This window comes from Equus caballus, chromosome 20 (assembly GCF_041296265.1).
Source record: "Equus caballus isolate H_3958 breed thoroughbred chromosome 20, TB-T2T, whole genome shotgun sequence".
Lineage (NCBI taxonomy): Eukaryota > Metazoa > Chordata > Mammalia > Perissodactyla > Equidae > Equus > Equus caballus.
This window is the reverse complement of record NC_091703.1, coordinates 33,025,886-33,038,998: the sequence shown is the minus strand read 5'-3', so window position 1 is coordinate 33,038,998 and position 13,113 is coordinate 33,025,886. Positions and strand designations below refer to the sequence as shown.

At 51.5% G+C, this 13,113-nt stretch overlaps 2 protein-coding genes and 1 long non-coding RNA gene across 34 annotated transcripts in view; 1 reads left to right on the top strand and 2 right to left on the bottom strand.

Moving 5' to 3' along the window:
* Positions 1-29: 29 nt before the first annotated feature.
* On the bottom strand, positions 30-5,869 carry GTF2H4 (general transcription factor IIH subunit 4). Of its 2 annotated transcripts, XM_014734648.3 has the most exons (15): positions 5,418-5,869; positions 4,964-5,099; positions 4,653-4,795; positions 4,290-4,394; positions 3,809-3,940; positions 3,449-3,545; positions 3,267-3,355; positions 2,935-3,046; positions 2,716-2,784; positions 2,426-2,509; positions 2,048-2,180; positions 1,721-1,851; positions 1,038-1,085; positions 807-885; positions 30-340 (listed from the first exon to the last, which is right to left on the bottom strand). In XM_014734648.3, the coding sequence occupies exons 3-15, from the start codon at positions 4,790-4,792 to the stop codon at positions 168-170; spliced, it is 1,392 nt and encodes a 463-aa protein (XP_014590134.1). In that variant the 5' UTR covers positions 4,793-4,795; positions 4,964-5,099; positions 5,418-5,869; the 3' UTR covers positions 30-167. The 2 variants fall into 2 exon arrangements, with proteins under 2 accessions (XP_014590134.1, XP_003363845.1); XM_003363797.5 differs by lacking the exon at positions 4,964-5,099 and having other exon boundaries at positions 5,418-5,678.
* On the top strand, positions 5,727-9,519 carry LOC138919620 (uncharacterized). The gene is made up of 3 exons (XR_011429952.1): positions 5,727-5,851; positions 6,300-6,413; positions 7,522-9,519. It is a non-coding gene; the product is annotated as an uncharacterized lncRNA (long non-coding RNA).
* A 453-nt stretch (positions 9,520-9,972) lies between these two features.
* Positions 9,973-13,113, bottom strand: part of DDR1 (discoidin domain receptor tyrosine kinase 1) — a 17,594-nt gene continuing 14,453 nt past the window's right edge. For all 31 annotated transcript variants that reach the window (XM_014734635.2, XM_014734639.2, XM_023624170.2 and 28 more), the window contains 5 exons: positions 12,966-13,093; positions 12,502-12,720; positions 11,783-12,017; positions 11,088-11,237; positions 9,973-10,972 (listed from right to left, as the gene is read on the bottom strand). In XM_014734635.2, coding sequence (XP_014590121.2) covers positions 10,832-10,972; positions 11,088-11,237; positions 11,783-12,017; positions 12,502-12,720; positions 12,966-13,093 — 873 coding nt within the window. In that variant the 3' untranslated portion in view covers positions 9,973-10,831. The remainder of the gene's footprint in view (positions 10,973-11,087; positions 11,238-11,782; positions 12,018-12,501; positions 12,721-12,965; positions 13,094-13,113) is intronic.

The following is a 13,113-nucleotide window of genomic DNA, read 5'->3' as shown; positions in this document are numbered from 1 at the left end:
CCCGCGGGGAGGCGCCCGGGCCGCGTGGCTCACTTCCATAACTTTATTAAACAAGAGTCCCCACGTGTCAATAAAAAACGCCTGAGTTCTGAGGCCGCCGCCGGCTCGGCCCGCCCGCCCGGTCCCGCCCCGCCCAGGTCCGGTCCGGTCTGGTCTGTCCCGCTTTCTCAGGAGCTGTGCTTCTGCCGCTTCCAGAAGCGCTTGACGTCGCTGTGCCCGGCCGGGGTCACCACCATGAGCCGCTTGGCCGAATTCTCGAACACCAGCACGCCCAGCTCCCGCGCGTGCGCCAGCAGCAGCTCAAAGTCCACTTGCGACAGGAACTGGTTATACAAGACGCCTGGGTGCCGGGACAGGAGCGGGGAGAGAGGGAGAAGGCCGGACGTGAGAGGAGAGCCCTCCTGGCAGCCTCAGGGCAGGGGTCTAGGCTTGGCACCCACCACTGTTTATAAACTAACCCTCTGTGCTTGTCTATTCCAGGGCTCATCCTAACGCTAGTGTGATCCACCCATATTCAGGAACGCGATGTAATACAATTAAGAAAACCCCTTGATGCTCATCAAAACCAGAGAAATTATGTGAATTACCCCTCCCGATTTCCCACTTACAGCTAAATCCAAATTGCACTGATTTGAGACCATTTACTACTACCAACTCACCCCAAAGTGAAATGTGTCTTGCCAGCTTTTCTCTCCCAGCCCATGCAGTAAGCAAATAAAATGCATGAATAGCTTTTTCAGCTCATCAAGACTGAATTGTCCTTCCTCTGGCTAGTGACCAAGAATCAACCACCAGAGGCCACTCACCCTCAGTGAACCGGAGTCTGTCCCTTTCCAGCTCCCACAGCCGGATCTGGTCAGTGATGGTGGGGGGCAACACAGGTGTCTGTAGGGGCAAGGGATGGCTGTCGGATTTAGGAACACTGCCCCAGACAACCCCAGCCCTCTGCTCATTCCCCAGATTTGGATGCCCCTCTATCACTTCATGACCAGGGACCAGGGGCTGTCAGCCTCCAGCAGCCTGGTACCTGTTTGTACCTGTTTAAGCATCACTGGGTGGGCCCTTGTCCTTAGGAAATGGATGATCTAGGAAAATAGACAAGAATGGGTTCAAGGGCTTGAGTAAAAGGACAGGAAAGCTACCTAAGCTGTCACTGGAACATCAACTTACCGTTTAAAAACTCATAGCCGCATGCCTGTTGTCAACTCAACCCATCCCTGTTCAGCTGTTGTCCCAAGTGGCTGTTCCCACTGGTCATGTCTGCCACTCCTTCCCTGGCCCTTTCCATAGTCTTGTTTTGTGTTTCTCTTTCTTTAAAATAGCAGCAGCTATTATTTTGTGAGCACTTACTGCACGGCAGGCTCTGAGCTACGTGCTTTACCTCTCTTCTTTCATTGAATCCTCCCAACAACTGTCGTCATTTCCATTTTCCAGATGAGGAAACTGAGGCTCAGGGAAGTGAAGCAACTAGACGATTTACGCAGGTAGGAAGTGGTGGTGCCAAGACTCAAATCCAGAGCTCTATCTCCTCCCCCTATGTTTTTTCCCCGAGGGTCTCCCTATTCCCAAACCTAGAGCCTTGACTTCTCATGTGCCTGGTGCTCAGACAGCTCACCACCACCCACTGTAACAGACCCGGTGCTAGCTTTCTGTAAGGTGACCACCCTGGACCCCAAGAGCAGCCTGGCTTTCCACCCCTACCTCCAGAAAGTAGAGATACCTGCTGGGCTGTGATGCCACTGGCGATGGCCTGCTGCACGCTCTCTCTGGTCACCTGTGCCACCACCATGTTGGGAAAGCGATAGAGCATCTCGGAGAAGAGGGCAATGAGGGCGATCTGCAGCTCCGACTCTGACCCAGGGTAGGAGAAGAGGCTGAAGTGGCTCCCCATACCAGACTCCCCCAGCCCTGCCTTCAGGTGTGACAAGAAGTGTCAGAGAGCTCTCTCAACTGCCAGGTAAACGTGAACATAAACTGGCATTCCCTCCTGTGCCCTTCCCCCAACCCACTCCCATCCCCAACCTGCTCTCCCAGGGTCGGGCCTCACCCGTGTAGGCATACAGTCGGTAATTGGTTTCCACGACAATGAAGCCAGGCTGATGTGCAGTGCCCCCAGCCCCAGAAACACCTGATGAGAGATTGATGGCCAGGCGCGTGGGGTAGTAACGCCGAGATTTCCTCTGCAGAGGATAGAAGGGAAAGGCAGACGGCCTCAGGTGTCACTGCCCTACATCTTCCTGACACATCTCTGATCCCCACCAGCGCACAGAACCTCAACTTACAACTTCTCTCCCACAAGGGACCCAAGTATCCAGTCCCAGCACTGCTTCCCGCTCCTGCCTCCCAAGACCCCGCTGCTTTTTAAAGGCCCAGGAACCATACCACCCTGCCTCTTCCCTAGAACCATGTATCCCGGTGCTCGTACCTTCCTCTGGAAAACAAGCCCAAACTCACGTAGATGTTGCAGGAAGTTCAACAGAGAATCACTCATACCTTCTACAGAGTAATCCTGGGCAAGAGAGGTGGCTGGCTGGGGTACAAAACATCCCATTCTCCCTTTCCCAACCCCATACACTCGCTCCCTCTTTTCCCATCTCTGGTCCTTCTTTGTTCATTCTTATCTTTCACTCTATTGCCCCATAACCTCATTTCCCCTTCCCATCTCTCTCCCTTCAGCTCACCCACCCAAGCCCCCAGCTCTGGCCCCTTGCTTACCTTGCCCAGAGTAGAGAAGCTGAGCTGGAAGAGGAAGGAGAGAATCTCCACTAGGTCCATGCCCCGACTCTAGGGAGGAATGGCAGAGACAAAGGAGGAAGGATGGGAGGGAGAATACGAGAGGAGAGAAAATCGAGGAACTGAGTCTGTAGGCAGTGGTCTCTCAGTGGGTCCTGAGAAGAGCAGAGCATGCCAGCAAGCAGCCCCTGGCCTCCTCACCTGGGCTGTCTGCAGATACTGCAACATAAAGTACCAGAGCTGGGCAGGGGTGTCCAGCAACAGGAACTGGAAGCCGGCAGAAGTAATGCAGGGTGGCTCTCCAGGTTCAGTACTAGAGATGTAAAGAGGGACAATGGTGGAGGTATGCAGAGAAAGGCCACCACCCCCACTTGTCCTCTCATGGTTTTTCTTGGTTTATCTCTGGCCATACTCCACTCAGCTCTCCTTTTTCAGTTAACTCCCTCCAATTCTGACCTGCCCCAGACACTCAGTTTAGCAGGGACCCAAGGAGATGGCAAAGCAGGGAGCTGTTGTACCTCTGGCCTCCTCACCTCTTCATGAGCCCAGCCTGGCTGAGGAGCTGAGCCAGGTCCTGGCTGACGGCTGCACTAGGGGAGCCCACCATGAAATGCAGGACCACCTGAGGAATGGAAGAGGGACAGAAACTGATGCCTCTAAGGGTCGTGGGAAGTAGGAGCACAGCAGAGACACACACCAAGTCCCAAGGCCTCACCTCCCATCGCTCCTCGGCATACTTGTCAAGTGAGGGAACATCCCGGGCATGCTTGTCTGGTCCCAGCTGACTCGTGTCATCAGACCAGGCCTTGCCCCTGTGCCAGGATGGGCCAAGAATAAGGAAACCTGCTTGTGTTCCCTGCCCACCCCTCTGCCTTCTTTCCACCCTCACCCCCATGGGCCAGGAGTGGGAGACATTTCCTATACCATGCAGCTACATCTGGTCCACCTCATTCCTAAAGGAGCTCCCAAAGGTGGAGCCCACAAGGTTCCCGAAAGGCCCCTCAGAAGCTCCCCCTCCAGCAGTTTAATTACTAGTTCCCCTGGCCTAGCTTAAGAAGAAACAGAAGTGACATACCCACCCAGAAGGGCAATGCGGAGGTTCTGGCGGAAGACGGGGTTGAGGATGAGGCCCTGGAGACCACCAGGGAGCAGCTGGGTGTGCCAGATACGGAGCCCGCTCAAAAGCCCTGTACTTTCCTCCTGAGCTCTGGAACAGAAGCACAGAAGCGAGGAGGGTGTCAGGAGAACAAAAAGGAGGAGGCCCAGAAAGGCCTCCATTTCTGCCTTTTCTGAACTGGTGATCCTTGGAATACTTTCACAGAGGGAAATCAGTGTCCTCTTAAGGCAAATTTTTTTACTACAACACCTGCCAGAGCCTTGTCATAGATATCAAACTCTCCAAGAGGGAAAATATAGTATGCAGAGATTCCCAAACTTATTCAGTTACAAGTTTTGTGGTGTACCCAATATTTCCTGGAAGTGTTCCAAGAACAGCAGTTTGGGAAATCTAGCTGTCTAGAAACTTGTATGTGGCTGAGAATGCAGCAGAGACTCACTTGCTGAATTCCTTCTTCACCCACAGAGCTACAGCAGCTTGTGGCAAAGGCTGCTCCAGAAAGAGCATCCGCATCACCCAGTTCTTAGCCAAAGATGGGAGCTCCCTGTAAGGAGGTAGAGGTAAAATGTTAGTATCAGAAACTGCCTTAGTCTGCATCTCTGCCCACCACAGCCTCTCAAACATCTCATCTCACCCCCTACACCTTCACTAGTCTTGTTGCCCCCACAAACTCTGTTTTGGTCTGACATACTTTAATCTCCAAGCTCCCCAGGGCTAAGCTTCTGCCCATGGTAACTTATTCCAGTCTGCAGGCCCCATTACATTTCCTCACCACGGTCCCTGCCATGAAAGGTGTCCTCACCTGAAGACAGCCAGACAGGTGGCAGGGTGCCCATATAATCGGTCCAAAACCCCAGGGCTCAGGCTCCCTAGGAATTCCTGCAGATTCCTGCATTGTAGGTGTACTCGGTTCAGTCCACCCCTTGAGGGGGTGCTCTCCATCACCTGAGAGATGCAAGTGTTAGAAACGCACCCCCACAATCCATGCAAGTGTCACCCCCTCACCTTTCTCATACATTTCCACACCCACTCCTCCCCACAATAACCCATCTTTCCTATAATTTCCTTTTCCATGTCACTCCTCTCCTCTTGTTTCTCCCAAACCTCACTAACCTCCTCTCCTCTCCTGTCTCCTCACTCCACTTCGAGCCTCAACTCCAGGGTCCTCTCAATTTCCAAGTGACAGAATTGTTAATTGTCCCATATTTGCAAAATCACTTTGTATTTCAATGACTTGTCTCATCTTTATCTAAAATGTGACAAAGAAACTTCTTTGAGTCCAATCCTCTCTCCCTTCCACCTCTGCTAGTCAGATCAGCCTATAAGCTCCAAATCTGTCAGTCCTACCCACTTATCTCTCGGCCCCATTTCTCGCGCTGGGCATTGCAATAGACTACCTTTCCCCTCCCTGTCTCCCAAATCTAATTCCACCTCTTTCCCCCCAAGACTACTTCACCCCACTCACCCTGATCCAAACCCGATCTCCTAACTTCTCTCCTACTTTCGTCCCACTCAACTCTCTCTCTGTCTTAGACCTCCGCCTCCCCCTCTCTCCCGGCCCCCTTACCACTCCGTGTCGATCCCCCCTCGTGCACCCTGAGTCTCAAGCCGTCGCTTAATCGGAGCCAATGTCTTCCATTGGCTCTCGGGAATAGGGGAAAATATGGTGAAAAATGAGAGGAAAAGATGGGGAGAGGGACGAAGGATCTCACAAACAGGAGCCCGAAGTAGAGGATTCACAAGAGAGGGGAAGAAAGGGAAGGAGTGGGAAAGCAAGGAGGATAAGAATAAGCGCTGCACTCGCCCGTCGCGGGGCACACTGGGAGTTGGAGTCTCGTCTTGGACCACTCTGGAGCAGGCTGACGTGCGTTTGACTACAACTCCCAAAAGGCACCACGGGGAAGCAGCGAGGACGGAGGCTGGGTTTTAATAGAGAGAGCCCGGGACATCAGAGGCGGGGTCGCATTGTTCCGCAGAGCTCTTTACCCACGCAGCTTAACGGTGCCTGTAACCGACTATAGTGTGGGAGGGGGGACCGTGGGCGTAGAAATTCCCCGAGGGCTTTCTGGAGGAGGCGCGGAGACGGCTGGGTGGTGAGGTGCTTAGGTTAAGAGACGGACGAAACTGGGTTCTTTGAGCTCAGTTGCTCCTGGTATGATTGGAGTAATACGCTCTCCGGAGCGTTTTCGCTAGTTAGGCGTTAACATGATCAGGCCGCCTTACTCTGCACGTACTCAATAAAGCTTAATTGCCACGTCCGCCATGCCCCCCCCCCCTTTTTAGTTAGAAAATCCTAGTAAAGACAATATTTAAAAGAAACCACTTGTTTGATCTGATTTGATTTATGAAACTGCTGCAGGCAAAGGGAGGGGACCGTCTTCAGCTAAGGCCGGAGCTACACGTTCCCCCAAGTTTGTATAAGGCGAGTTGTTTTATTCCCACTTTACAGACTAGAAGACCGAAGCTCGGTGAGATTCAAATGTTTGCCCGCGACCAGATAGAAGGCCCCGCAGCTGGGGGTTGAAGTCCTTCTCGAGGGACCAGGGACCAAAACGAGAACTGGGTAAGATTCTGTTACGCTTTGTAGCTCAACCATGTTTGTTTTGTTCCGTTTCTTTAGCAGTGTTTAAAATCCTCAAAAAATGACACAAAACGGACAGTTTCTTTATGGCAAACGTTAAGGTAGGTTAAAAGACAAATTACAGTCTGGGAAGAAATATTTGATAAAATAGACAAAATAGAGCTCTTGCAAAGCAATAAAAAAAAGAACACAATAGAAAGATTGACAAAAGAGATTAGAGGCAATAAACAGAAGAAATACAAATCATTTATTACCAAATGAAAAAACTCTCAACTTCACTAGTAATTAAGGAAAAGTAAATTAAAGAAACAATAAAATATCCAGTTAGCAAAAAAAAAATTAAAGATTGACAACCTCAGTGTCAGCATTGGTGTACATGAGCGTATGAGCATACTCACACTTTTGTTGAAGGTTGACATAGGCAGGCCTTTTTAAGGGCAATTTGGCAGTATGTACCAAACGATTTTAATATGACTAACCTTTGACCTAGCGACTCCCCATTTAGGAATGTATTGTGCGACTCCCCATTTAGGAATGTATCATAATGAAATTCTCCCACATGGGCACAGAGATATGCATGCAAAGATTTTTACTGAAGTGTATTTGTCATTGTATTATGGAAACAGCCCAAGTGTCCATCATTGGGAGTTGGTTAGATAAAATGTGGGTCATTACAACAATGTAGAATACTGGCTGGCACTTAGGTCACTGTGTGTGTACTGGCCTGAGCTTTGCACGACCTATCAGTGGGGGAGAAAAGCAGATTACAAAATGGCATTCATAATCCAATGCCATCTTTGTAAGAAGCTTTTATGTGTCTAAAACTGAGATGGGTCATATGCTTATGGTTGACAGGAGCAAGCACAGGGGAGCTGGGCAGACTGGGAACCTACAATGTAGGGAAAAGTCTAAGCCTACTTTGTCCAGAACAGGAGCCACAGGAGCCACCTCTTTGCCTATTTGAGTTTAACTAAAATATTTAAAATTCAGTTCCTCAGTCACATTAGCCCCATTTTTGTACTGAATAGCCACGTGTGGCTAGTGGCTATCTGTTGGATGGTGCAGACGTAGACCATTTCCATCATTGCAGAGTTCTCCTGGGGAGTCCTCCTGGAAGGGACGCAGTGGATGAGGGCAGGGTGTCTGATGGCGGGAACTGAGCACAGGCTGAGTTCCTGGAACTGGCCTTCAGGAAGAAGATCAGCCCAGCTCCTCGGAGCTGAAATTGTGGAAAGAGCTCCCTGACATAGGGCTATCCAGCCTGAGCTTGAAAACCTCCTGTGATGGATGATGGAGAGCTCACGACCTCCTCCCTCAGGCAGCATCATGGAGAGAAAGAACTGAGAGCCAGGAGCCAACAGGCCTCCTTCCAACCAGCTTCTCCATTTCCTGGCTGTGCTGCCTTGAGCAAGTTGCTTAACCTAATAGAGAAGTTTTCTTCTCTGTGAAATGGCAGTAATTTTAACTACTTCATACGTTGTGAGTATTAAATAAGGTATAATATGTAATAAGTACGGTACCCGGCACATAGTAGGTGCCCAGTAAATATTGCCTTCTTTCTTAAAACAAAAAACGTGTAAAATCACACCAGTAGTAAGTACTACAAAGAAGAGAGCCATGTTCTGAAAGCAACAAAGGGGATCTGACCTGGTCCGGCAAGTCAGGGAAGACTGCTGAAGGACAAGCAGGAGTTAACAAGGCAAAGACAGTAGGGAACTGTGTTCAGGTGGGGGAACAGCATGCTACAAAGGCCATGTGACAGGAGGGACTATGACCTGTTAGAAGAACTGAAAGGCCAGCGGAGCATAAAAGAGAGTGCAGAAGGACACTGGAAGAAGGAGGGGGTGGCAAACTTGGCCAGGACGATTTTGTTCTTTATTCTAAGGTCAATGGGAAGCTATTAAAGGATTTGAAGTCAAGGAGTGGGGTCCGATTTTACATATTTTAAAGATCACTCTGGTTGCAAGGCTGAAAACAAACCAGAGAGGAGCAGGAATAGATCCTGGGAGACTACTGCAGTGATCCAGGCAAGAGATGTAGCGTGTGCCAGGATGGCGATGGAAACTGAAAGAAATGGCAAACTTAAGGGAAATTTGGGAAGGAAAGTTAGCTGTGCTTCATGATAGACTGGACTTGGGAGGCAGGAGTAAGGGACAGGGGGTGTCAGGGAGGATCCCCAGGTTTCTGGCTTGTGCAGCTGAGTGGATAATGCCGCCACTCACTGAGTCAGGAAACATGGAGGAGGAGCAGGTTTGAACATGCCGAGACTGACATTCAAATGATTTCTAGGTGGTTGCATAGGTCTAGAGCTTAAGAGTTCTAAGGTCAGAAATTTGGAAGTTCTTGGCTCACTGCCATGGCTTCTATTGCTCACCATTTGGGGTTCTGGCCTCTAAACTCTTGACAGGTCAGTGCCTCTCTTAAAGCGAGGTCACGGCAGTCTGACCTCTCAGCAGGACTCAGATCTGTGACCTGCACCCCAAGGCCTATTAGTTCAACCTAAGATTGAATTATCTTATCCTCATTATCCAGTTGGCTCATTTTGTGAATACCATCAACCAAGACCCCAGGGTCTTTATTTCACATTAACTGCCATCAAGATGGGTCTGCCTTTTCCAGTCCTTGCAGCTGATTTTTTTCTTTCCAACCAAATTTGAACTCTTTGTTAAATGCTCTCTTGGAGATTGTGGCTTATCCTTCCAAGCCTGAGGTAATTTAGGATCTTGGTTCTGGCTCCCAGCCAAACAGCTCACACCTGTTGGGTCATTTGCACACCTGATCAGCCTAATCCAGGGATTCTCCACCTGGACCCCTGGTGGCAAGGGCCTAGAATTTGAGCAAAAGAAAAGCTCCACCTCTATTATTAACCTCTAACTGAAATTTAGCATTTCCTCCAATTATGAATCCTACCCCCTGTAGTATTAGCAGTACCTGTGGGTTGTAACTATTAAGACACCACAGCTATTTTCACATCCCACTAAAGTTGTTATTGTAGAAATCTCAGAATGTCGTTTATGCTCCTTACTATTGGAAATGTCAGTAGTTGTTATACCTTCTGCTAGATCTCATTAAACATATTTAAAATAAGCATATGTTACAATATCATAATTTTTTTTAACATTTTGGTAAACTTTCAACTGATTTCCTCTGTAATCTTATACATATATATTATGTAAAATATATAAAAATATATAATATACATATTTTTAATGGGTTTTAAAATGCAATTCTGAGGAGGAATCAGTAGACCTCTCTTGACTACCAAAGGGGTCCATGGATCAAACAAGGTGAAGCCCCCTGGCCTAATCCACCTCCCTCCAGGCTCCTGCCGGAGGTCCTGTTGGAGTTGACAAGGTTCACGCATTCACATGGGACCCGAGGTCCTACAGGCAGGGTCCAGATTATGGAGAAACAGAACACTCTGCTGGGCAAAATCCGTGCTAGGAAATGGAGTGGGAGGAGGAGGAGGGAGGGGATAGGTTGGGGGGGGGGTGCCAGCAGGAGGCAGATTTCACCAAAACCCCAAGAACCCACTCCCAGCTGTGGAAAACTCAACCTTTATTGTTACCTGCCTAGCGCAGGGGATTAAAATTGCATTGAGCTAGATCCATATATTAGTGTAAAAATCTGTGTCTCTCCCCCCAAAAATGTACAAACCCCAAGTGATTATAGAAAAACCAATGTGGCAGCTACAATAGAGATGTCCAACCCCAGGGCCACAGGCCATTGCTCCCGCTTTCCCCCCTAATCCCAATATTTAGTCCACAGAAACATATAGCCTTCGAGAAGTTCTAGCTACAACACGGCAGGTGGGAAGTGGGGATGGCTGGGGTTGGGGGCAGGATCACCCCATGTCCAGTGTTTCAGAGGATGGAGGAGGGAGAGGCCAAAGCTGAGGACAATTCCAGGAATAAGCACAAAGGAACAGCTTTCTCCCTTTCTTGTCCTCCTCACTCCCCAGATTCTCAGCCAGTGGGGTCCAGTGTGTGACGGAAAGAGAGAGAGGCTGGAGGGGCCACAGCCTTCTCTCCAGGAACCAGTGTTGTCCAGTGGGGCCCAGGTTCTCAAATGGGCCATGTCCAGTGTCTGCCCTATATTTGTCCCTACCCTGCCCCTAGGGATGGCTAGAAAAGGTCAGAGAGGATCCCATCCACAGGGCCAGCTGGGTGGGTGGTGGGGGCTTCTAGGAAAGGAGCAGGAAGGGGGCATGAGAGCTTGTCTAGGGAAGGGAAGGCGTCAGCTCCCTGGCAGGCCCAGCCCACCTGCGGTCACACTGCCTCTCTCTCAGAGATGAAGGGTGGTCGGGAGGGGAATGGAGTTGGGGTGCCGTGAGCTCCTCTTGTTTAGTGCCGCTGGCTTCCCCTGGATCCTCCCTGAGGGAGGGGCAGCTGGGTGTTGATTCACACTGTATTGAGCGCATCCTCTGCCAGGAACTGATACAGCTGGGAAAAAGGTGGTCGCTGCTCAGGCTCCCGGCTCCAGCACCGAAGCATCAGCTCATATAGGCCCAGTGGGCAGGCAGGGGGCCGGGACAGGTACACCTACATTGTGGCAGGGGGGGCAAAAGGCAGGGAACAAATGTTCTTTAGTCCCCAAGATGACAGGCTCTGGCCCTCCAGGACCCCCAGCCCCATCTTCCCGTCCCTCTGCTCTGACCTGCCGACCCTGGTCCCGGAAGAACTCCCCTGCATTCTCGATGACTTGCTCGTCGGTGAGCTGCCCAAAGGGCTGGGCCCGGCAGAGCATCAGCACCTCCCAGAGGGTCACCCCAAAGGCCCACACGTCACTGGCGGTCGTGAACTTCCCCTGGTGCATGGATAAGGTGACAGAGGCAGAGAAAGGCATCAGGCAACATAGGCCCTCCTCCCCTGCCCACAGGGAGCCCATGTCCACTCAGCACCTCCCAGCCTGACTCCCTCCCACTCCTCGCCTCCACTCTCCTTAGCTGGCCCTCTTTCCCACTCAGCCTGCTCCTCCCTGGGCTCTGCCTTCTTTCTCCTGCTCTAGCCTCTCCCTCACCTCTTCCCTTTTCCACCCGTCCTGCCCCCATTTTCTGGTGCTGACTTTCTCCCAACTCCTCCCCTTCTATCCCTAGCCTCCCCTCTCCTTTTTTCTCTCTTGGTCTCTGACACCCTGACTCCAGCTCTCATACCCACTCCTGGCTCACGGGCCCTTTCCCATCCCACCACACCTCCCTGCTTTCTCCAGTCCAGAGGGAAGCTTAGAGAGCACTGATCCAACCCCACACTTGATAGAGGAGAAAACTGCAGTCCAGGGAAGGTAAGTGACATTCCTGAACAAGACTACAGAGCAGCCAATGCTCTCCTGCCCTGCCCCTCGGGGCCTCTCACCATGAGGATGCACTCCCAGGCCATCCACCGGATGGGCAGCACCGCTCGGCCCTGCACACGGTAATAGTCCCCTGCGTAGAGGTTCCGACTCATGCCGAAGTCAGCAATTTTGATGGTGAAATTTTCCCCAACCAGGCAGTTTCTCGTCGCCAGGTCCCGATGCACAAAGTTGAGTGTGGCCAGATAGCGCATGCCTGAGGCGATCTGGGCTGCCACGTGCAACAGCATCGGGTAGCTGAGCAAGGGAGCCCACAGAGGAGGGTCACTGTGGGCAGCCCCAGACTCATCCCCACCTCATAGATTCCCAGGAGAGGAAAGGGAGCCCACTCCCCGGGACCAAGTTACACCTATTCCCGGTGCAGAGGTGGGACACCCATGCGGAGGGCAGGAGGTAGGTGCCCGCTCAACCTTTCTTTGGCTCATCTGGCCCCAGGGAGATATCTCTTTTATTATGCTCCCCAATCTGGACTCAGGGGCAATGGGGGTCAGAGAGGACAGAGGGATATTCCTGACACAGGCCAAGTCCCTTCTCCACCCTCAGCATAGTAATCTCCGGCATTTCTGCCCCTCAGATTCCTAGATGAACATGGTCATGGATTCCTCGTCCCAAGCCCCCTTCTGGAACCTCTACCAGCCTTCCTGCCCCATGCTCCCTTCTTTCCCTCCAAGAGACCCCATTGGGAGCTCTCAGGGAAGGGCCAGCCTGGGCAAGCAGGTACCTGATGGTGGACCCCTGGTCAGCCTCCCCATCCCCGGGGGACCCCTCAGCCGCCTTGTCCTCTAGCTGGTGGGCACTGAGGAACTGGTTAAGGTCGCCATTCTCCATGTAATCGGTAATCATGCAGAGAGGGTCGTCCTGCACACACACGCCCAGGAGCCGGATGATGTTGGGGTCCTTTAGCCTCGACATGATCTTCACTTCCTTCAGGAAATCATTCCTAGAGAAGCCAGGAGAAGGCGGCAGGGACCCTGAGGGGCTGTCCTGCACCTTCCCTCCTGCTCACGCAGACAGCGCCCCACCCCCCAGCGCACATGCTGCTCACTCCCTGGTGATGCAGCGGCCTGGGATGGAAACCTTCCCCAGACGCTCCCCACTGCTGGTCTCTACCATAGTTCGCTCTAGATCGCTCCCCGCTCTTCATGGCCTCCCTCCCTTCTTCCGGATGCCATCCTTGGTCCTCACCTGGCATTCTTTGTGGCATCTGGCCGTAGGATCTTGACAGCTACCAGCAAGGGATGTCCCTTGCGCACATTAAGGGGGAAGTCAAGACTGACCAGATCTTGAGGGCTCTCTACCTCACACAGGTGCACCTGGAGAAGGAAGGTCATTG